At 36.9% G+C, this 25,187-nt stretch overlaps 1 protein-coding gene across 2 annotated transcripts in view; it reads left to right on the forward strand.

Annotated features, from left to right (window-relative positions):
• anapc1 (anaphase promoting complex subunit 1) overlaps positions 1–25,187 on the forward strand; it is a 260,906-nt gene that overhangs the window by 15,013 nt on the left and 220,706 nt on the right. For both annotated transcript variants that reach the window (XM_039748373.1, XM_039748374.1), the window contains exons 5-9: positions 14,453–14,553; positions 20,025–20,107; positions 21,402–21,475; positions 22,503–22,648; positions 23,069–23,286. In XM_039748373.1, the coding sequence (XP_039604307.1) occupies positions 14,453–14,553; positions 20,025–20,107; positions 21,402–21,475; positions 22,503–22,648; positions 23,069–23,286 (622 nt within the window). The remainder of the gene's footprint in view (positions 1–14,452; positions 14,554–20,024; positions 20,108–21,401; positions 21,476–22,502; positions 22,649–23,068; positions 23,287–25,187) is intronic.

Raw genomic sequence — 25,187 nt, forward strand, 5'->3', positions numbered from 1 at the left:
ATCTGCTGATTCAGATACAAATGAAGCAGTTGGCATCATAAAACATCTGAAGACTCATCACTACAAGATTAGTAAATAAAGATAAACACACAAAATATATAGTTGAGGTCACCTGTTTGAATTGAATTTGCACAGAATGTTTCTCTGTTTTAAGATATAACAGATTCCAGATTGACACTATTTTTCTGTAGGAGATTTGAAATTTCAAAAATGTGTATGGTGGGCTGCATTTTGAAAGATTTCAACGAAAACCTTTTTTATGACAATTTCCTTGAAGAATAAGTGTGTCAAATTTCAACAAAATTGGCCTACTGCGATCTACATTGTTCCAGACTGACACATTATTTCTATATGGGAGCATACTAGGAGTATGCGATGTGTATCGTCTATCATAATATCATAACTATTGTTTTAATGATGTGCAAGCTGAAAGTGAGTATGTCACTCACTTTACAAAAAACAATCAAAAACACGTCTTGAGAGAATCCACGCATTCACTGTCTCATGTAACCTAAAAGGGGATAGACAGCTGCACATGTGCAAAGCAAATGCATTGGCATGCACGGTCAGCACATCACAGTTAAGCTAGCATAGCTGCCTTAAAGTAAGTGAGCAAACAGTGCCAGGGGACAATACAGTCTCGCAGTCTACGTTTAATTTCAAGACATGGTCCATCCTCACTCATGTAGAGGTGGTATGGCTTTGAAAAGACGGCAGACTATGTCGGAAATCGGTTGCCATTAAAGACAGCTCGACAAGTAACTTGTTTCACCATCTGAGAACTAAACCACTGCACAGACCATGAAGAATGCAAAAAAATGCCAGGAGTCAGCTGTTCACAATAAGTGTAACTCATCCAAGTTACAAGCACAAAAACACACTCGGCAAACTTTAGCAGAATTATTCTGCAATAAATGCCATACGAAAAGAAAAGCAATAGAAGGCATGACATAACAAACTCCATCACCAAATACAACACTTTGAACGAATTATTAATCTGTTCAAACAAATTATTTTTAATTGTATGGATATTAGATAGATTTTATTTTGCAAGTGTCATGGTTGGGTCGGTCCCTGACTTCAAAGCACATTGTTTTCTATCATTATTTAAAATACTTGCACATATCCCCCACCTCCTCACCCTGCTCTATCCCACCCCAGTGGCTGCAGAAGTTGAAGCATGTGGTGATGCAAGGGAGGGAGTAAAAAGAAAGAAAGCAAAAAGTATTTTGACAGCTATTTCTAAAAAAAAAACACAGGAATTCAGAAAATGTGAGTCTCTACTCGCTGCCATTGAAAAAGAAATCAAGAGCTACTTGATACCTGGTAACAGTGATGTAAATCCACTTGAGTGGTTGAAAACACAAGTTTTTGTGTTATTTCACTTCACTTACACAGTACATAAGACCTGTTTTACTTAACTGTTGTTTCCATTAATCTCATTAGTAATACACTATAATTTATATCCTATTAGCAACACTAAGCTATCTCAAAAAGACTTTTGCAAACACGTTTTTAAGTGTGCAAAATATCTTTTAATTACCGTTCTAACCAAAGTCCCAGAAAATATCATCAAGGCATGATTTTTTTTTTGCCAATATCGCACACGTCCCCTACAGTGAGCAAATAACGCTCATCTTGCTTTGCCATCACTGGCTCCCTTTGTCTTACAGCACTGAATATGAAATTCTATTAATAACCTAAAAAGATTTAAATTGCCTTGCACTGGACTACATCAGTGACTTTCTCCATCACAATGTTTGTGTTCGCCCACTAAGGTCCTCTGATTCTGGCAATCTTTTTTTGAGTCACTCTAACCTGCAGTCTATGTGTGACAGGACCTTCAGCTGTATAGTTCCCAGACTGTGGAAGGACCTCCCTAAATTAATTATATCCGCTACTCAATTCATTCTTTTAAAAAACAACTCAAAACTCACCTGTTCAGGAAGGCTTTGACCTTAACCTAACATTTTGCCCCTTCTTTCAGTTTACCTCTCTGTCCAGATGCACAGGATAATTTGTGTGTTATATCAAAAAATGTATATGTTCTTTTAGTATTGAATTTAATGTTTATTGTCGTTTCTTCTGTTTAGTGCTTTGCATATCCTGTATTTATCTATTTTAGTGTTCTATGCAGAAAATATTTGTATCCAATGTTACTTATACCCAGTTATTCTTTCTAGGAATCTGTGAAGCACCATGAGCATGTATTATAAATGTATTATAATTCCACAAAAGAATATACCTCTGGTGATTTCTCTGTCAAACTATATTTGCATATCACTAATAGCCCTCATTTCAAACCATGATGAGTCCATATACAGACAAGAGATGGAAAATCTGGACCATAACATTTAAAAAAAAAAAAATGCAAGAGATGATCATAAATTGCAGGAAACAGTCACCTGCTCACCTATCATGTGCTATTAATAGCTCAGCCATTGGGAAGACAGTATCTTTCAAGTTCTGAGCAATGTGCTGTCTCAAAACCTTATGTGGGACAATAACATCACATCCAATATTAAGGAAACCCATCAGAGAATGTTCTTTTTGTGTCTTTTGAGGAAATTCAATCTCCATCAGTTAATATTGGTCCAATTCTACACATCCAACACTGAATCCATTCTGACCTCATCTATAACTGTCTGTTTTGCTGCTGCCTCTTTTCAGGCTAAGGCCAATCTGCAACACATCATTAAAGCCTCTGAAAGAATCATAGGCTGTAGCTTATCACACATTGAAGTCCTATATAGATCGAGGAAGTGGTTGGAAAGATCTTTGCTGATCTGACTCAACCGGAGCATCACCTGTTCCAAAGATTTCCCTCTGGCAAACATCTTCGAGCAGTGAAAACTAAAACAACACCTCACCTAAACTTTTTTTCCCCCTGCACTTGCAGTTTTTCTTACTAATGAGGTCTGAGCTTCTTCTCTGTATTAGGCCTGGGTAAAAGTATCGATTTTCCTATTAATAGTTATTTTTTCTTTAAATGATTTGATATTGATTTTTAAGGTCTCAAGATCGATCTAGTGGATCTTTATCATGCCAATTACTATATGTGGATTTTTGCTTATCTTCATTTTTGGCATCCAATCTAGTAGATTTTATTAATGCACCTGTTAAGGCTTAGTATGGAAAAAAACACTTTACTACCTTGCATAGAATGTGAAGAGTCTGGCTGCAGGTAGGACTGCATAAAATGGTGTGTACTTCCCAAATTAAATCTGCCTTCAACACGTACAGTAAATCAGATGTATGGACTTCCTGTGCATTTAAATGGCGTGTTGTAAAGAACCGCTGGATAAAAGCAAAGCCATATGTAAGCTTTGTAGCTCAGATTTTGAGTATTATTGTAACACAACAAATTTTAGAAAGCATTTATCCTGACGTTACCAATAAACATAATCTCAGTTGACATCTAAACTAGTAGAGCAGTAGAGCTGCTTGTCTGGTATGCAGCGGAAAAATTAACAATCTATGAAACTTTGGTTAACAAGGACCAGTATTGCCAGAGAGGTACGCAGACTCTGCTTGTGTCTGGTTGGACTTTTCATTTGCAGTAAAATGCTTATTGTTGTACTGCTTGAACTGTGAAACATATTGTGCCTTTTTCTGTCATATAGTATAAAAATATAAATACTAACAGTAACAACAGATTTGTAATGATACTGTAATGTAAATTAGTAAGTATTGGAATTCATAAATATTAAAATACAATGCAGTGTATGTATTTAATATTTGGCAGAGGTCCCCGCAGTGTAACAACAAATTGGTAGTTTATACTTTTGGGGGATTTCAGTATAGTTATTATAAGGAATGATATGAACTATGAGATTTATCTTTGCATTTGCAAATTCTAACTTTATTCTCTGACATTTTCTGTCCTATAACTGAAAACTACTGCTTAAAATCCACACTATTACAAATATTTCTTTTTTTTTTTTGTTGAAATTTTATTAATTTTATTGCAATCATTCCATACAAATCAATACATTTTTACAAAAAGTAAGGTTGAGAACAAGTCGACCCCCACCCCTGAGAGAGAGAGAGAGAGCATGGCCAACGGAGTAAAACTTAAGGCTTGTAAACATGCCTCAATTGATGAGTTTGATAAGCCAATAGAGATGAATGGAGAAGAAAAACAAATACAGGAATAATTGCTTCCTCTGTGCTTTGAGCTTTTTCTAAAATATTACTGATTAGATTCTGATATGTTTTGAAAAAAATCTGTACAGATCCTCTGAGTATTTGATTTTTTCCAATTTCAAATAGTATTAAAACATCGGTTTCCCACTGACTTAAAAAAGGAGAGTTAGGATTCTTCCAGTTTAGCAAAATAAGTCTGTGTGTCAAAAGTGTAGTGAATGCAATCACAGTTTTTGTCCTTCTCCACTTTAAACCCATCTGGAAGAATCCCAAACACAGCTGTTAATGGATTAGGAGGGATTGTGAGACCAAGGCTGTCTGAAAGGTAATTAAAAATTTTGGTCCAGAATGATGTTAATTTGGTGCAGGCCCAAAACTTGTCACCCAGTGAGGCTGGGACTTGATTGCAGCATTCGCAGGTTGGATCTTGCCTTTGAAACATTTTAGAGAGTTTTAGGTGAGACAGATGGGCTCGATATATAATTTTGAGTTGAATAATTGTATGCTTTGCGCATATAGAGCTCGAGTGAATTCTCTGCATTGCTATTTTCCACTCCTTTTCTGATATATTAATTAAGATATCTTTTTCCCAGTGTCCTCTTGGATCTTTGAAAGGGAAGGACTGTAAAATAATTTTATATATTGCAGAGATGGTGTCTGAGTCCTTGAAATTGAGCAATATTTTTTCCAGCCTGGACGAGGGTGCAAGATGAGGAAAATCAGGCAGGTTCTATTTAACAAAGTTCCAAATTAAAGATAGTGAAAGAAATGTGTAGCTGGAATGTTAAATTTGGAATGTAATTGTGCATAGGATGCAAAGACGTTGTGAATATAAAGATCTCTAAGCAAGTTAAATTTTTTCCAGATATTAAAAACTGCATATGTTTGCGAAGGTTGAAAGAGGTGGTTCTCGGGCAGAGGTGCCACAAATAAAAGCTGCTCCATCTTAAAAAGCTTTCCACATTGGTTCCATATTCTGAGTGAGTGAAGCACAATTGGGTTATTAGTATATTGCTGATAACTTGCATTTATTGGGTCACAGAGCAGGGAATATAAAGAAGTACTGCAGGATTTTAGTTCTGTTGCAGACCAGGCCTGTGTATGTTCATCTATTTGTGTCCAGGTTTTTATAGCTTGTATGTTTGCTGCCCAGTAATAAAACTGGAAGTTAGGTACAGCCATGCTACCTTCTGCCTTTTGTCTTTGTAGGGTCGCTCTTTGGATACGTGTATTTTTTGAGTTCCAAATAAATGAAGTTATTGTTGAATCTAATTGCTTAAAAAATGATTTATTGATGTATATTGGAATGTTTTGAAATAAATAAGGAGCTTAGGAAGAATATTTATCTTTACAGTGTTAGTTTTTCCAGCTAGAGTGAGATGAAGGGTTGACCATCTATGCAAGTCTTGCTTAATTTTTTTGATAAAGAGCTTTATGTGTATTTGTGATATTTACCCCTAGGTATTTAAACTATTCTACAATGATAAAAGGTAGGGTGTCTAATCTAATATCATATGCTTGAGAATTCACTGGAAAGAGTACACTTTTATTCAGATTAATTCTGAGACCAGAGATCTTTTGAAATTCTGTGAGTGCTGTTAAGATTACAGGCACAGAATTTTGTGGGTCTGATATATACAGTACCATATCATCTGCATATAAAGAATTTTTTTGTTCCAGTCCTTCTCTGATAATCCCTTTTATCCGATCAGCATTTCGACAGTGTATTGCCAGTGGTTCAATGGCGATTGCAAACAGCAGCGGTGACAAGGGGCATCCTTGTCTGGTACCACGTTCTAATTTAAAGTAGTCTGAACAAATGTTGTTGATACAAATTGAAACTTCTGGACTGGTATACAGTAGTTTGATCCATGCACAAATGTTCGGGCCAAACCTACATTTCTCTAATGTAGTAAAAAGGTATTTCCATTCAATCATGTCAAATGCTTTTTCTGCATCCAATGATAATAATATTTCTGGGGTGTTTGACTTAGTTGGTGAGTACAGTAACCCCTCCTCGATCGCGGGGGTTGCGTTCCAGAACCCCCCGCAATAGGTGAAAATCCGCGAAGTAGAGACCATATGTTTGTATGGTTATTTTTATACATTTTAAGCTCTTAGAAACTCTCCCACACTGTTTATAAATATTCTCCGCACAGTTATACAGTAAACCCTCGTTTACAGCCAGATAAATGAATTTCCAAGAAGTAGGATTCTTTATTTATAAATCTAATATTTTCGCAGTTAGAGCATTGAAAACCAGTTTATGACCATCTAAATACGTTTTTTAACATTATTAGAGCCCTCTAGACATGAAGTAACACCCTTTAGTCAAAAGTTTAAACTGTGCTTCATGACAAGACAGAGATGACAGTTCTTTCTCACAGTTAAAAGAATGCAAACATATATTCCTCTTGAAGGTGCGCCGTCAGGAGCAGAGAATGTCAGAGAGAGAGTAAAGTAAACAATCAAAAATCAATAGGGCTGGTGCGCTTTTAAGTATGCAAGCACCGCGATAAAGCGGCGCAATGAAGGGATCAGTGTGAAGGTAGCCTTTCAGCATTTTTTTACTGGCGAGTCCGTATCTTCTAAGCAAACAGCCTCTCTGCAAACAGCCCCTCTACTCACACCCCCTCCATCAGGAGCAGATAATGGGGCCAATCATACGTCTCCCTGATGGTATTGCATGATGGATAAGTATCTGCCTGTATTTCTCAGAGAGAGTGAGACACAGAGAAAAGCAAACAATGAAAAATGAATACGGGCTGTTAGAGCTTTTAAGTGTGCGAAGCAGTGCGCGGGAAGCATATTGTATATCATTGAGGAGTTTTATTTAATATGTAATACGTGCTCGATTGGGTAGCTTCTCAGCCATCCGCCAATAGCGTCCCTTGTATGAAATCAACTGGGCAAACAAACTGGGGAAGCATGTACCATAAATTAAAAGACACATTGTCCGCAGAAATCAGCGAACCAGCGAAAAATCCGTGATATATATTTAGATATGCTTACATTTAAAATCTGCGATGGAGTGAAGCCGCGAAAGTCGATGTGCGATATAGCGAGGGATTACTGTATATTACATTAACACTAGAATTACCAGAGCCTACGAAAAAACTTGTAATTCCGTCCCACCTTAAACTGCTTCTTAAATCCCTTCACACCTCTCTGCCAGCGTCCTTTGTCTTTTAAATGTGCTGATAAAGAGAAGCTTGGAGCAGCCGGCTATTCCATCCCCCCACCAATTTAGAACGTGCCAAACTTCTCTCAGCTCATGCCTTGATTGAGTATCTGGGAGTGAAGTGGAGTTTTAGAGTGGAAATAATAGATCGTTATTTGGAACACACGCATTTCATGTCTGTTCCGTTTCTACAGTAATCTGTGTCAACACATTGTTAAAACAGAAACGTTTTTTATATTCTAGTAGTAGATGACAAAATGTAGGCATAAACTATATAATGTATGAAGCCTGAAGTCCAAATAGCAAAGAAACATTTTCACAAGAATAACACAATTGCGCTTTTATTCAAAAATATAACTGCAGAAACAAAAAGCCGCCTTAACATGCGACATTGACACCTCTTTATTGTGTCTGCATCTGTGGTTCAATAGACTCAGTCCCCGCTTGGAATCAAGGTCACGAGTTCATCCTGCCCCTCCGTTTTGAGAAGTAAACTGCTCTTAGTCTTACTGTTTTAGAATAAAAGCATACATTTGATTTCAGTCTGTAACAGCCGGTGCAATTTATGATCCTTGTAAAGGTTAGCTTTTTTTTTATTCACTTTTCATTCTCTCAGTCGTTCAGAATCAATCCATACAACCCCATCTGACACGGCTGTTTTCACTAAAGGCGCTATAGCTCTGCAGTGTACCACAATGCATACTAACGCCACAACCCGGGTTCTGACACACAAACGCTAGCGAAGCTGCCTTCTTCGTATCTCACCGTCACTTGCTTTTCTTTTTATTCAGTTTTATTGAGTGTTCCTGCCAGTCCCGCATGTTGCTGTATGCTGTTTCTTTTGTACTCCAGGACATGCAGAGGAAAGAATGGTAAAGACCAGTAACTTCGGCGCTATATGCAATCATCAGACACTCCCCATCTGCCCGTGTCGTTCAAACACAGGAACATATATTGGTGTAAAAGTATAACAAAAGTGCACTTTTATTCAAGTGCACTTTTTCCATCGCCTTTTCCTGTAAGAAGCAATGTCTCTATGCTGTGGTTTCTATTACACACCTGAAAGAAAGAGACAATACATGTGAAAATATCCAGCATACAGCAACATGCGGGGACTGGCAGGAACACTCAATAAAACTGAATAAAAAGAAAATCAAGTGACGGTGAGATACGAAGAAGGCAGCTTGCCAGCGTCTGTGTGTCAGAACCGGTGGGGCGTTAGTATGCATCGTGGTACAACGCAGAGCTATATAGCGCGTCTGTATTCTGTTTCTTTTGTACTCCAGGGCGCAGAGGAGAGAATAGTAAAGAGCAGTAAGTTGGCGCTATATGCAATCATCAGACACTCCCCATCTGCCCGTTGTTTTGTTATACTTTTCAATACTTTTATACTGCTCAAGCGGGCATGCTCAAAAATACACGTGTAATGCCACGAAAAGTGCACGCAGACACTTCATTTCGCAAACAAAACAAGTGCACTTTTATTCAAAACTACCTGTATAACCGAAGAAAAAGAAAGCAAGTTACAGTAGGCGATTGATACGACAGCTTGCATGGTGCAATGCTAAGAAGTGCAGATTTTCATTCCGTGCTATATAAAATCATCACATTCAAATATTAACAGTTCCCACACACCCAAGGACCGTCCTTCCTACATTTACTTGTTGCGTGTACACACCTCTCTGTGCTATGGTTTCTATTACACTGAATGAGCACCTGACACTGTACTTTCTTCCCTGGGGAAGGTCCGCATCAGAGAATTTCCAGTTCCTGCATAAATTCACACCCGATCTGACGCTGTTCGTTTTCAAATAATATTGCATTAGTGCGATTATATTTTCACATATATTGTCTCTTTCTTTCAGGTGTGTAATAGAAACCACAGCATAGAGAGAAGTGTGTACATTGCTTCTTACAGGAAAAGGTGATGGAAAAAGTGCACTTGAATAAAAGTGCACTTTTGTTATACTTTTACACCAATATATGTTCCTGTGTTTGAGCGACACGGGCAGATGGGGAGTGTCTGATGATTGCATATAGCGCCGAAGTTACTGGTCTTTACCATTCTTTCCTCTGCATGTCCTGGAGTACAAAAGAAACAGCATACAGCAACATGCGGGGACTGGCAGGAACACTCAATAAAACTGAATAAAAAGAAAAGCAAGTGACGGTGAGATACGAAGAAGGCAGCTTCGCCAGCGTTTGTGTGTCAGAACCGGGGGTTGGCGTTAGTATGCATCGTGGTACACTGCAGAGCTATAGCGCGTCTTTAGTGAAAACAGCCGTGTCAGATGGGGTTGTATGGATTGATTCTGAGCGCGACTGAGAGAATGAAAAGTGAATAAAAAAAAAGCTAACCTTTACAAGGATCATAAATTGCACCGGCAGTTACAGACTGAAATCAAATGTATGCTTTTATTCTAAAACAGTAAGACTAAGAGCAGTTTACTTCTCAAAGCGGAGGGGCAGGATCGAACTTGTGATCTCTTGATTCCCAAGCGGGGGCTGAGTCTATTGAACCACAGAGGCAGTTACAATAAACTGGTGTCAATGTCGCATGTTAAGGTGGCTTTTGTTTCTGCAGTTATATTTTGAATAAAAGCAATTGTGTTATTCTTGTGAAAATGTTTCTTTACTATTTGGACTTCAGACTTCATACATTATATAGTTTATGCCTACATTTTGTCATCTACTACTAGAATATAAAAAAACATTTCTGTTTTAACAATGTGTTGACACAGATTACTGTAGAAACGGAACAGACATGAAATGCATGTGTTCCAAACAACGATCTATTATTTCCACTCTAAAACTCCACTTCACTCCCAGATACTCCATCAAGGCATGAGCTGAGAGAAGTTCGTGCACGTTCTAAATTGGTGGGGGGATGGAATAGCCGGCTGCTCCAAGCTTCTCTTTATCAGCACATTTAGAAGACTAAGAGCGCTGGCAGAGAGGTGTGAAGGGATTTAAGAAGCGATTTAAGGTGGGACGGAATTACGCGTTTTTTCGTAGGCTCTGGTAATTCTAGTGTTAAACAGGCGTCGAAGATTTGAAAATAAGTGTCGACCCTTGATAAATCCAGTTTGATCTTGTGATATTACCAAAGGGAGCACTTTCTCCATCCTATGATTTTTGAGAGTCTTTATTCAAAAGTGAAATTGGTCTGTATGATGCACATTGTAATAAGCCCAAAAAATAGATTTAACATGCAAGTTAAAACTTGGAAAGGTATCAAATAGAACTCCAAGGTTTCAAAAACTGGACTTAGCAGTCATGCAGACGAATGCATGCACCCGTTTAATCGTAGGACAGGTGTAAGGGGAAGCCATAATCATGGTTTCAGTTTTGCTGGAATTTAAATTTAAGGAAGTGTTAGAGAGCCACTCTTTTATCCATGAAGCAGAATCAACTAGGATGGACAACAAATTGACCTGGTGTGGTTTAAAAGAAATATACAGCTGAATATCATCAGCATAAAAGATGTAAGAGATGTCTTGAAAAGACTGAATGATCCCTGCTAAAGGAAGGATGTAAAATGAAAATAACAATGGACCAAAGATTGAACCCTAGGGAAACCCTATAGTTTAGAGAAGCAGTGGCAGAAGAAAATTTACTTGTACTAACAGAAAACCTCCTATTTGATAAGTAGAATGAAAACCAGTTTAAAGTGGTGCCAGAAATACCAGCCAGCTGTCTGTCTATTAAGTAAAATATAATGATCTTCAGTTTCAAAGGCCGCACTAAGGTCGAGTAAACCGAGTACGGAACAATTCCCTCCGTCATAAGCCATTAGGAGATCATTATAGACCTTTAAAACAGTAGTCTCCATGGAGTGCTACTTTTGAAAGCTGCATTGTTAAGGATCAAAAATCTACAAATTGTGAAACAGAGATTTAAGTTAGATTTCTACAACCTTTTCTAATATTTTTGTAATAAATGGTCGTTTTTGAGATTTGCCGATTAATTGCATAAAGTGCTGGGAGCAATGTTATGTTTTTTTAGTAAAGGAATTACATTGGCGTGTTTACAATAGGAGGGAACATAACCTTGCTTCAGAGAGCCATTAATCATAGACAGCAAAGATTGACTGATGCTGGTAAGGGCCCCAAGTAAAACAGAAGGAGTAATATTTCTAAACAGGATTATGGACGTTTCATCTTGCCAACTATTGTAAATTGATTAAGTGAAATTGAGAAAATGAAGTAAAAGACACTGGGCACAGAGTGACATCATCATATGGAGGTGAACCTAAGGAGATTTGGGATCTCAAGTCCATCACCTTATTCACAAAATGATTAAAACATTTATTGCAGTCATCATCTGAGAGAAGAAAAACATGTTGGGGAGAAAGTGTAACAATGTTGGTAATAGTCTTTATATATAATATGCTACCTTAGGTGTTTGTTTGTTTGTTTAGGATTTTAAATCACCTGTAGCTCGCAAACCGTTTGACCTATTGACCTGAAATTTGGTACACATACACTACGTGACATCTACTATCCGCTTTTGGGGAGGTGATTGACCTCCAACGTTATTCCTCTTTTTTATTTTATTTTATTGTAGAATCAACTCTTGGCAGAGGCCGTGCAGCGCATGCCTACAGGCGCCTTTCTCATCCCTACCTTCGCTGTCACTTCCCCTACCTCTTCGTATCTTAAATCATTCTTGAGGCAGATTGAAGACTTAAGTGTCAGCTTAAGTGAAAATTAACGAAAACGTACTAAGTAATTGCAACACAAACACTGACTTAATCAGTTTTAACACGAAAAGATGCCGACGAGAGAAGAGAAGAAGCGGGCAACTAGGGTGTAGAAAAGAAGAGCTGATCAGGAAGCGGCAAGTGCATCAACCTCTGAGCAAACGAATGCTAAATGTACAGAGAAAGAGCATGAAAACTACGAATGCTGAAGTCAAGTGTATTCACTGCATGTTATCATGCAGTACGCCGTTACTGGTCTTTATATATAATACGGCACCGTGGCTGTCCATTTGTCCAGGATTTTAAATCACCTGTAGCTTGCAAACCATTTGACCTATTGACCTGAAATTTGGTACACATATACTATGTGACGTCTACTATCTGCTTTTGGGATGATGATTAACCTCCAAGGTTATTTACCTTTTTATTTCTGTTTTATTGTAGAATCAACTCTCGGCAGCGTCCAGCAGGGTGGCTGTGCGGCGGATGTGTATAGGAGATGTTCTCATCCCTACCACCTTCACCGTCACTTCCCCTACCTCTTCGTATCTTAAATCATTCTTGAGGCAGATTGAAGACTTAAGTGTCAGCTTAAGTGAAAAATTAACGAAAACGTACTAAGTAATTGCAACACAAACACTGACTTAATCAGTTTTAACACGAAAAGATGCCGACGAGAGAAGAGAAGAAGCGGGCAACTAGGGTGTAGAAGAGAAGAGCTGATCAGGAAGCGGCAAGTGCATCAACCTCTGAGCAAACGAATGCTAAATATACAGAGAAAGAGCATGAAAACTACGAATGCTGAAGTCAAGTGTATTCACTGCATGTTATCATGCAGTACGCCGTTACTGGTCTTTATATATAATACGCCATCGTGGCTGTCCATTTGTCCAGGATTTTAAATCACCTGTAGCTTGCAAACCATTTGACCTATTGACCTGAAATTTGGTACACATATACTATGTGACGTCTACTATCTGCTTTTGGGATGATGATTAACCTCCAAGGTTATTTACCTTTTTATTTCCGTTTTATTGTAGAATCAACTCTCGGCAGCGTCCAGCAGGGTGCCTGTGTGGCGGATGTGTATAGGAGATGTTCTCATTCCTACCACCTTCACCGTCACTTCTCCTACCTCTTCATATCTTAAAACATTCTTGAGGCAGAGTGAAGACTTAAGTGTCAGCTTAAGTGAAAAATTAAGGAAAACGTACTAAGTAATTGCAACACAAACACTGACTTAATCAGTTTTAACGCGAAAAGATGCAGATGAAAGAAGAGAAGTGGGCCGCTAGGGTGGAGAAAAAAGTGCTGCTCAGGAAGCAGCAAGCGCATCACCCTCTGCGCAAACGAATGCTAAATGTAGAGAGAAAGAGTATGAAAACTGTGAATGCTCAAGTCAGGTGTATTCACTGCACGTTATCGTGCAGTGCGCTGTTACTGGTATTAAATAATACCTTTGGGTTATTTTTGCTATGAGTTAGGAGATTTACAAAATATTACAACTCTAGCCTAGCCTATTTTACTGATCCATTATAAGAGTAAAGTAATTCTTTAAAATGTTCATTGTGGACAACCAAGCCTGTAAACTTTCATAGACACTCTGCTTTCTGACAGGAATGTTGCAAGCCATGAATAAGATTGTTAAGCCAGGGTGGGCGAGAAACAGCAGAGCAGCGATTCATTTTATAAGGGGCAACCTTATATCAAAAATGGCCTTGCAATGATCATTTAAAGAATTAACAAGGAGTTTAACATTATTGTAACAACCAGACACATTAAAAAGAGAACAAAATTCAAATCTAACAGAGGTCCTAGCCAATGCATTTAATGTCATATGCACAGTCTTTTTAATATGTCGAGGGTGAAGACCACCTTAATTACATGCTTCAAAGGGCCTACATAACTGGTCAGCAATATCCTAATTTGCTGTGATGTTTTCTGCAGTTACTTCCTTCTTTTTCATAATAATGCTTCCACTTACACATTTATAAACTCTGTTCTCTGAAATGGTGCATTTCGGACTCCATCTTATTCTCTAGAATGTATCCTCTGTGACTACCATATTTATTTCTCTAGTTTGAAGGGCTAGTTCTGATTGAGACGCATTGTGCCATCTTGTCAAATGTAGAAATGTTCTTAGTAGCATAGGAAAGCTTCTTGAATGTTACAAATGTATTAGTGTTCATTGAAAATAAAACTTGTTTTGTCTTACTGGTGTTTCCCTTAATAGCTCAGGCTTATACAGTTTTGATCAAAACTTTATATGCGTATGATATATATTCTATACATGCACAGTACAGTCTTTTGGTTTTGGCAAAGATTAAAAATGTACTTTATTGCCAATTACTTGCTGAGTAAGTTAATGTAAAAAAACTGTGAAAGTCTAATGTACTCATTAACTGTTACCTGATAAATTTCAGAACAAGAGGTAGAAGAGGAGACAGTCTGCATTGTTCAGAGCGCATGTGTGGAAGTTCACACTGTGAATGGAAAAGATTTCATTTCCCCTTTACCATTTCAGGTAACCGTGTATAATTTTAATATGTTTTATATGAAATCATTTAGTAAAAATTTTCATTTTTTGGCTGAAAAATGTAAATAGTAGATTAAGAAAGTATTTAAACCCTTTCACTTAATGTTCAGTTTATTCTGTTATAGATTTCAAATTAAATGGATGCATTTACCATTTTTGCCCATGGATATATACACTCAATGGCCCATGATGGCAAAGTGAAAATATGTTTCCAGAAAGGTTTGCAAATTTACTAAAAATCAAAAACTGATATCTCGTAAGCAGGAAGAATGAAAATTTGGTGTTTTCACTGAGCTTTTTTTTTCTTTTGTAATTAATTTACAAGTATTTTTGAAGATTTATGAACTTGCTTTACTGTAAGCCATATACTATGGAATTGTCATGAAAATTAGTTAGATAACTTATCGTCAACTTCATTTTCAATCTAGTTATTTTCCTGCAGTGCCATTAATAAGGGGCTATGCCTGATATTCTTTAATTTTCTAAGCACCCTCAATTGCCAGAATTTATAAGTGTTGTTAAATTACATCCTCCCAGTTTAGGGTCACAAGGGGCTCCCTAGGTTTTACATGTTGCTTATTAAGTGAACTGTCTGAGATGTTGCTGTAACAGATGTTCAGTATTTAATGTAAATGTTATGCCTGTAAAAATGCACAATATACATGGTGAGAGCCCCATACCACAGACATAGTAAAGCACTACACATTATTAGGATAAAGTAAAGACTTTTCTTCTCTTCAGGCACTTCTCCACAATCCTCTCCCCAAATCACCCACAAAACAAATCCATCAAATCTTCCTTCTTCTCTCCTCCACTGAGTGTTGCCCATTGTCTCCCTACTCTGACTTATTGATGTAAGGCTTCAGTCTCCCTTTTAAGCCGAATCCAGGAATGCTTCCCAACATCACTCCTCTGCACATGTCCAAACCAACGCAATGTCGCCTCTCTGGCTTTGTCTTCAAACCGTTCAACCTGAGCTGACCCTCTAATGTGCTGTTTCCTAATCCTGTCCATCCTTGTCATACTCAGTGTAAATCTGAACATCTTTAACACTGCCACCTCCACCTTTTTTTCCTGTCTTTTTTGGTCTCACTGCCATCTTGTTGACGTTCCCTTTCGCTTTCTGGTGCGCTTCTGTCACAAATCATTCCTGCCACTCATCCACCTTTGCCAACTTTACACCTTGCATCCTCACCATTCCTCTGACCTCTCTGTCATTCACACACTTGTATTGTGTCTTGGTCTTACCAACCTTCATTCCTCTCTTCTCTAGAGCATATCTCCACCTCTTCAGACACCTCTTCAGTGTCTCCTCAACTTGCTTCCTACTCTTGTTACTAATAACAATGTCATTCACAAACATCTTCTTCTGTCAACCTGTTCATCACCATTGCAAATATGAAAGAGCTCACAGCCAATCCTTGATATAATCTCACTACCACCTTTAAAGCTTCCGCCACTCCTACTTCAGACCTCACCACTGTCACAGTCTCTTGTACATATCTTGTACCACTCTTACATACTTCTCTGCCACTCCCAACTTCTTCATACAGTACTACAACTCCTCTCTAGGCACCCTGTCATATGCTTTCTCTAGGATCACAAAGACACAATGCAGCTCCTTTTCCCAATACTTCTCTATCAACACCCTCAGATCAAATATAGCATCTGTAATGCTCCTTCCCAGCATGAAACCATACTGCTGCTCACTAATCATCAGTTCCCTTCTTAACCTTATTTCCACTTCTATTTCCTGTAACTTGATACCAAATCTATTCCTCTGTAGTTATTGCAGTTCTCCACATCACCCTTATTCTTATCAGGGTGGGGGATTGAGGGTGACGGGGTAAATGTGGTATAAGTTAAGAAATACACTTTTAATTGTGCATGGTAAGAATATAGTATGTAACAATTTATAATTGGGGAAAAAATTATAGATACCTCAAAATATGCCTAGAATAAAGTTTGAACTACCCCCAACCCCTAGGTCTAAAGATTTTGTGTTTATATTTAAACACATAGGTAACGAAAGTCTTAATGCAATACAAGTTCTCTTGAATGTTGGACTTTATAGATAATGGTTTAGAGGAGCCAGTCTTCCACAAGGGCTGAACTGGAGGAGGAGTTGGCTGGGCTGCATTGTAGTAGAGAATTGGTGGACCTGGCCCAGGTGTCCTTTAGAGAAATTGAGTGCATCCCTAAGGTCAGGTTTATACTTCACGCAATGTATGCTCCAGCGGACGCTATTGCTACGCAAGTGTTGTACTGTTTATACTTGCGCACATACTTTTTGTAAATGTGGAAGAATCCCCCTATGGCAGTGCGATATTTTATCACAGTGAGAACAGGTTCGACTTCACTGTGTTGTGAATTACCAGAAACAACCATTAAATTCTGATGACACCTTGTCGCTATATCTCTGAAAAGGATGTTTAATGATTAAATCCATCAATCCAGGGATGTGCCCATTCCAGCTAGCATTGGGCACAAGGCAGAAACAATCCCTAGATGGGGCATCCACTCATTGCAAGGTGAATACAAGCAGACACACACACACTGGTATCATTTTAGTGTCACCAAATATGTATATCTTTAGAAGGAAACCAGAGCACACCGTGGAAACCCAGCAGGAACACCAGCGATGTGACTCCCTGCAAGACAGCAGCGCTACCCCCTCGCCACCATGTCACCCCCATGTCTGTAATTAATTATTAACAGTATTCATTATTTAAATGAAATTAATGATTTATCTGTAAAATTTAACATACATATTTTAATGCATTTCATCGTGAAAGTGATACCAAGTATAAATCTAAGGATTCTAATTATGCAGAGAGTTGGAATATCATACATTTAATGTGTTTTGTGTGGTGATCTATTGCTGCTTGCCACTGCTGTCAGGGCAGGAGGAAGCCCCAGAAGCATGTAGCGATTAAAAGCTGGGTCAGTTTTAAGATGACATTTACGACGGTCTACTTAAATGATAAAGTAAACTATGAGGTTAAAGTGGACATTTTGAGATTAAAGCCGAAATTTCCACATTAATCACAAAATACACCTTTTCACCATGGCCTTAATTTTTTTTTTCTCTCTGGCTCAAATACAGCAATGTACATTATGTTGCTGTTTTGAAGTTGCAAAAAAAAAAAAAAAAAGACGGTGCAGAAGATGGTATGTGAAACTTTTAAAATGTATCCTGTCTTTACGATGGAGAATTTGGGACGCTCAAATATAAAAGCACCACGAATGCATTTATATGTCGCCATTTTGCTTCACCACATCAAAGCAGGCACATCGATCTCGTAGGATCCTCAAAGCGGCTTTCTGTCACATGTAGCTAGTAAACAGAGATTCTGACGTCACATTCCAACGTTTATCACACTGCGCCCCACGACTTTTTGCTGGTACTGCAACTCGCGCACTCATCGCGTTAATTTCTGAGGACGCATGATTTCAAGTGAACGCGTGTCAGCCATGATGCGTGTGCGTACGCATTCTGAGTGTGAAGTATAAACAAACCCTAAGGTGGTGCGGGAGGAGATTTCATTCCGGACAGGTAGAGAGAGGTGGATCATGGTGACAAGGCAAAAGGTAAAGGGTACACACTGTACGGGGGCATTAACCCCAGAACTGGAAGTGTCAAACTATTTTCAGGTCCTTTTAGTGCTCTACGGTGCCTCTGAGGAAACAATTCCCAGAAAGACAGAGGTAGTGATAGATGGGGACTCGATGATTATGGGGACTGAAGTGCAGTCTGATTCCAGGGCTACAGGGGATGAAGTATGAAGAAAAATTAAAAGAGCTGAGCTTTTCCAGTTTTTTAAGTAATATAAGGTTAAGAGGAGGCATGATTAAAGCATTTAAAATTATGAAGGGAATTAGTACAGTGCATTTTATTTTAAAACGCATTTATCAAAAATACAGGGACACAACTGGGGACTTAAGAGTAAATTTTGAATTAACATTAGGAAGTTTTTTTTTTACATAAAAAACTATAGTCTCTTGGAATAAGCTACCAAGTAGTATGGTAAACAGTAGGACTTTTAGGGACTTTCAAAACTAAACCTCATGTTGTTTTAGAATTAAGTGGATAGGACGTGCAAGTTTTGTTGGGCTAAATGGCCTGTTCTTGATTATTCTAATGTTCCAATGTTCTAAAAACTGAGATCTATGTTCATGCTCTGCTTCGTTGTGTTTGGTTTATATTGGTGGAGGCTCTACCAGCCTTGGCAAATGCAAATACAGTATTGCAGAAGTACAATGTTCTTGGTTTATCAGTTAATAACTAAAAATGCATGATACTGCTCTTGAAAATTCTGTTAGGCAGCAGAATCTTTGTCAGACTACAGTCTACAAATGGACAACTTGACTTATTTCCATAAATGAAGCCAAATCTGAAACATTAGTAAACATTAGTATCTGTTGAAGAATGGACTGCATCAGACCTCTAAAGAAAATGAAGATACAGGACTTGGAGACATCATTCAGTGATATCTTTCAATTCTTTTACATTGCTTTCACATGGGAGTATTGTGTCATGTATCAACGATTTATATGAAAGACACAAATATTTGCATTCTAAGCAGGTGAGAGGTTATACATCAGACATATTTATAGGGGACTACTGGACATCGCTGAGCTACCTTGATTATACATGATTAATTGAAATTGATAGAGTTCTATTTTGTGTTTATCCATCCATTTTCCAACCCGCTGAATCCGAACACAGGCTCACGGGGGTCTGCTGGAGCCAATCCCAGCCAACACAGGGCACAAGGCAGGAACCAATCCAGGGCAGGGTGCCAACCCACCGCAGATCACACACAAACACACCCACACACCAAGCACACACTAGGGCCAATTTAGAATCGCCAATCCACCTAACCTGCATGTCTTTGGATTGTGGGAGGAAACCGGAGTGCCCGGAGGAAACCCACACAGACACGGGGAGAACACGCAAACTCCACGCAGGGAGGACCCGGGAAGCGAACCTGGGTCTCCTAACTGCGAGGCAGCAGCGCTACCACTGTGCCACCGTGCCGCCCATTTTGTTTTTAATCGCAATTTAATTTTTTTATTGTTTGAGAAATGTCTAAAAAAGCTGAGTATTGCAGGTGCGGCATAGTATTTCTTGTGATTTTTGGGATAATTCATTCCATTGCCTGTGATGTTGACTTGAGCTACTGTAACTGCTTGATTAAAGTGTTAACTGAAGTGCTTATTTGCTTGTTGCATGGGATGTAAATATATTTAAACATTTGGTGTTTTTTTTTTTTGCCCAGCTTTGCAAACCTCCACCTATAAGTGGAGATAGTGGGATTATGGTAATGATGAGATGCTAGGTCAGTGTGTAACTCTGAAACTATTAGGTATTAATTACTTCTTTTAGTATGAACATGAAAACTAAATAGTATTCATCAGTTTATATTAATGATACTAATTGTCAAATCTTTTTATAGGTAGAAAATGTCTGGTCAACAAAATTTGGCCTTCTGTTTGAACGTAGTAATCCTGCTACTGAAGTTCCTCAGAGTCCACCTAGGTAAGTTGTAGACTTGTTATTTAGCATATAGTCCTTTTTCTACATCTGCGTTGTTACTTTGTAATATGTTTTAAAATTTTCTGTGTATAAAATTTTATATGCACAAGTATACATTCCAGATGCCTTCATTCAGGATTTAATGTAAGACTTGTGATATTTGCTTTGCTGTAAATTAGTATTGAGTCTTTTTAGCAGTTAGTTTAATATATCACATTATGATCGCCTAAAATGTTTTTGTGTATGGAGTTGTTAGTATTGTCATTTATACAGAATACACTGTTACAAATAATCACCACACACTAACACACCTCATTTAATATAGGGAATATACTTTACATTGACACTTTCTGAGACGTGCGTATTAACATATCATTTGCATCCTTTCAACGGCTGTGCCTCAATATAACCTATTGTTAACACTAGAATTACCGAAGCCAACGAATAAACTTGTAATCTTGGCCCACCTGAAATCCCTTCACACCTCTCCATCAGCATCTTTTGTAAATGTGTCAATCAGCACAAGCAGCAAGCAGCCTGCTGTCCCATCCCCTGCCTTGATGGAGCTCAACTCTCCCCAGCTCAAGCCAAGGCTAATTATCTGCATGTGAGGTTCCTGGAGTTGTATAGGATAAATAATACAGTATTTTGTTATTTGAAGTACACGTGCTTCATGTGTGTTCTGTGTCTACAAAGATCTGGGTAAGTGCAGGATGAAAGGAAATATGAGTCAAGAAATGGTGAACACATACCTATAGCAGAAAGTTTTTCCATGTTATAGTAATGACGTGAAGTGTATAATGTGTGAACACTTTAGTCCAAATATCAAATAAACACGTGTGGTTTTATTCAAGAAAAATAAGATTCAAGAAAAAAATATCATTCCGAAACTTTTGTTGTTTCAATAAATGCACTTAGATAGATAATCCATGATTGTGTTTGATATTTCATTTAGTAATACATAAACGTCTTCTCTAAACTCAACTCAAAAATAATACATTGTTCACATTTTTCTTGATTTAGACAATTCAAAATATACTTTGTACTTCATGCCAAGAGCCTATTTACGATAAATGCTATTAAGGAAGTGATTAATTGAATCACAATTTTTGGAAAACAATCGGGTACAGACCACAGATTTGTATAATGAAATTCTTACTTATTTCTAAGAAAGTGTTAAAAAATTGTAATTCCAACATTGTTTAAACTCTCTTTTCAACTATATGTATGATATATATTTTCAGGTCGTTTTATCTTAAATATGAAGTTTATTTTGATTTTTAACTTCTTTTTCTAGAGAGCCCTTGCCAACAGTTTTCAGTATGCTTCACCCTTTGGATGAAATAGCACCAGTTGTGTGCAGATCACCAGGTTAGATTTATTTAAAAGTATATATTGAATCTGAAACACACATTTTACTTGTTTATAGTATTTTACCATATGAAAATTTTTTTGAATGTCAAGGAGAAACTAGTATTTATGGTGATCATGATAATGTCTTTGTGAGAATGTGATTCAGCAATACGTAGAGATAAAAGTTTTTAGAAAAAGGGGGATCAAAGGCTAAAAAGATGCATTGAAAAATACTTTATATGCAAAGCTAGTCAATTATAATGATTCTGTTTTTTTTATGTTTTTTGTTTTGGTTTAATGCAAATGCCACTCTTTAAACACTGGAATGGAACAGAAATGTGTCCAGTTGTGCTTGTTCTCATTTTCAGTAGATCTTTTCATTTAAATCCAAAATGACAGGCAGATGCAAGTAGGATTAGCAGATAAAAAAAACACAAAAAGCACATGGAAAACACACCTGTGGTGAAGTGTGTTAACAGATGTGAATCAGATCTTAATGGTGGGTTAAAGAAACCTTTGTAGTTTACTTTTACCATGAAACAACCGAGAATAAAATTTTATTCTCTATATCTCTCTTGTTATGAAATAATCGTGTAGCTCCTGATAATAACCTGTAACACATATTATCTGTGTGTCAACCAGTATTGTCTTGTATTATTTTATTTTAGGACTTTTTTAAAAAGACAGGGTCGTGAAGATTTTTCAGAAAGGGGCTGGTTAACTTAGGTCTTACCAAAGCACGGATTTTGATTAGATAGATGGATAGATAGATACTTTATTAATTCCAAGGGAAATTCACACAGTACAGTATGTAGCAAAAATCAAACCTCAGCATTTTGAATGATTTACAAACCTCCCAGTTTAAAAAGGAAAATTAATTTTAGATTTTAAACTTTACGTTGTATAGAAAAAAAATCTTAATTTTAAAACTGATTGCAAATATGAAATTGTCTAGTAAGCTCAAATATTTTTATCGTGATTATTTCAAAAACTAAAGCTAAATATCTTAAAACATTGATTTTGCTATTTTGTTTGTTTTAAATAGGTTTGTCTGATGCCTCAAGAATACAGTATGTTTCAGACAGCACATTAAGAATTGTTTTTACCAGCTGTGAGCCATCAATCATTATGACTTATGACACAGTTCAGTATCTGCACACCATCTGGACATTACGCAAAGTGAGATCTGAGGTAAATACAGTAAATTTCATAAATTTTTGACTGTCTCATATTGTGTAGTCCTATGTACACAATACAGTTCACTTGACTTGATTGATAATAAACTAATGTTTTTGAAGTAAGTGGTTTTCAAGTACTTTTTTTACTTTTGTTACTTTTTTCTTATCAGACTTTAATTTTAGCATGTTTAAACTATTTTAACAAATAATTTTACATTTTTAATTTTCCAATTTAAAAAAAAAAAAAAATTTACCTAACATTTTAACATTAATAATGCTAAACTTAATTTCAGAAATCCTATGCTAGTTTAAAGGTACAGTATACATTTGAATTGTGTTCATATACAGTATACTTGTTTGTGCTTAATATTGGCTATTTCTATGTACCATACTTTTTGTCTTTTTAGCATCTGATTTGTTTTCTTTGGTTTAGGAAAAGAGTGCAGTTTTAAAGTACTCTGAACAAATGACCCCACAATACTTTGGTACCTCATTTGGCTCTCATATCAGAAATATTTCAAAAGGAGACTCGCCAGCTTCCTCTCCGTTTCAAAACTATTCCTCCCTCCACAGCCAGAACAGGACTGTGTCATCTCCTGGATTTCACTCGAGATCTCATTCCCCTTCTATATCTAATATGGCCGTACTCAGGTTGGAAAATGCATGACACAACTTTCTACTTTCTTTTTCCCTGCTAAACTTACATTGTTTATTTTTGTATAACTTTTGTAATATTTTGATAAAGTATTAAAGTATAAAGTATAGTACAGCAGGAAATAAGAATTAATTCTTTAGCATACTTCAACTGTTGTGAATTGGTACGCTTTGTTATTTTTTTTCTTTTTTCTCAAATAATTTTTTTTCTTCAGTTTTAGGTCAATTGGGAGTTTAAAACCCCAACAAATTTATCAATGTATCGTGTATGTGTTTTGTACTGATAATTTAGTTTGCGATAAATATTTCTACCATTTAATTTTACGTTCATCACAAAAATCAATTTAAAGCTTTAGCATTTTGTTACTGAGTTTCCAGTTCTTGCAGCTCTATGTGATATATCATGATGCTTCTGCCCACACAACGCTTAGTACAGCGTCCAAAATTATGGACTGAACCCATGAACAATTGCAGTCTTTAACTCTAAGTGTTTAAAGATTTCTGGTTAATGTTCATAGGCTTTCATTACTTCATAGTTTACAGTGCTAACCTCTTTGTTTTAGCGACAACTCATTCTTTCCTTAAGTAATTGTTACAGAAGCAAAGCAAAAAGTACACAATATGTCTCTCAATATTTTACCATTTTTGGGAGTGTATTAAAGAAAGAGATATTAATGAAATGTTGCTAGTATATTTATTTTATGTTTACAACTCATAAGTTTTCATTTAGTCGAATATATTAATATACAGTATACAACTTTTTAAAAATATGTGGTGCAAGCAAATTGTCATGAATCTTAGTGTTTTGTTTTCAAGATTATTTTTACTTTGTTATCTTCTCAATGAATCTTTCCATTTTATTCCTTTTTATTTTGTTTATAATATCACTTCAGGGCCATTGTGTTTTTCTTGCTACAAATGGCATTGTTTCTAGTCCTATGCCACTACTTCTACGCTACATGTAACAATACAATTTCTGGTAATATTTAAGATAGTGATGGAGTAATAGCATTGCCATCTATATGGAAACAAACCTATACAACTTATGAAATGGCACTGGTTACAGTATAAGGAAAAGTCTAGCAACATTATAAGACACTTGTTCTAGTACTATGCTTTGTTTTCTGAGATTTCTTGGTTTAGATCCTTCCACGTCTTTTGTTAAGAATCTGTCTAAGCCTCATTTGTGTTTTAATTTCAATGTTTAGAAATCAAATCAAGCTTTTTTGGTGAGCTTTACTCTGTACATAATATACTGTATACAGTGATTTCATGGACAGTGTGTGCTTCATTTGTTTTACCAAGGAAAACATAGTGCTAGTTTTAAAAGAGGGAAAGATTTTCATTTTCCGTTCTGCTTCATAGTGACATTTTAAAAGCTTATATATGTGCTTACTTGTTTGTTCAACCCATATTTTACTTATACTAACTTGTAGTGATAAAATACTCATTACAAAAAGTATGAACAGTATAAGTCTTGTTCCCTATTGAAATTATGCCCCAACATATAAGAAAGACAGAAACAAAACTAGAAAGTTATAGACAATTAATTGTCATTACGCCATATAGCAGGGATACCCAACTCATATCCTGGAGGGCCCCAGTGGCTGCAGGTTTTTATTCTAACCCTTTTCTTAATTAGTGACCTGTTTTTGCTGCTAGTTAACTTCTTTTGAATTAATTTTATTTGACTTGCTCTTGACAACTCAGACCCCTTAATTATTGCTTTTTCCTTAATTAGCAGCCATACAATAATGAGATGCAAAATGAGCCATAACATGACTAGCAAACTGTGTCGATTACACAGTATCTGAAAGTAAAGAAAAGTGAAGTTCTCAGGGGTTGGGGAAGAGTGGGTTTAATTACCAACTAGAATTGGCGCCTAAATAAGCAACTGG

Source organism: Polypterus senegalus, chromosome 3 (genome assembly GCF_016835505.1).
Source record: "Polypterus senegalus isolate Bchr_013 chromosome 3, ASM1683550v1, whole genome shotgun sequence".
Classification (NCBI taxonomy): domain Eukaryota; kingdom Metazoa; phylum Chordata; class Cladistia; order Polypteriformes; family Polypteridae; genus Polypterus; species Polypterus senegalus.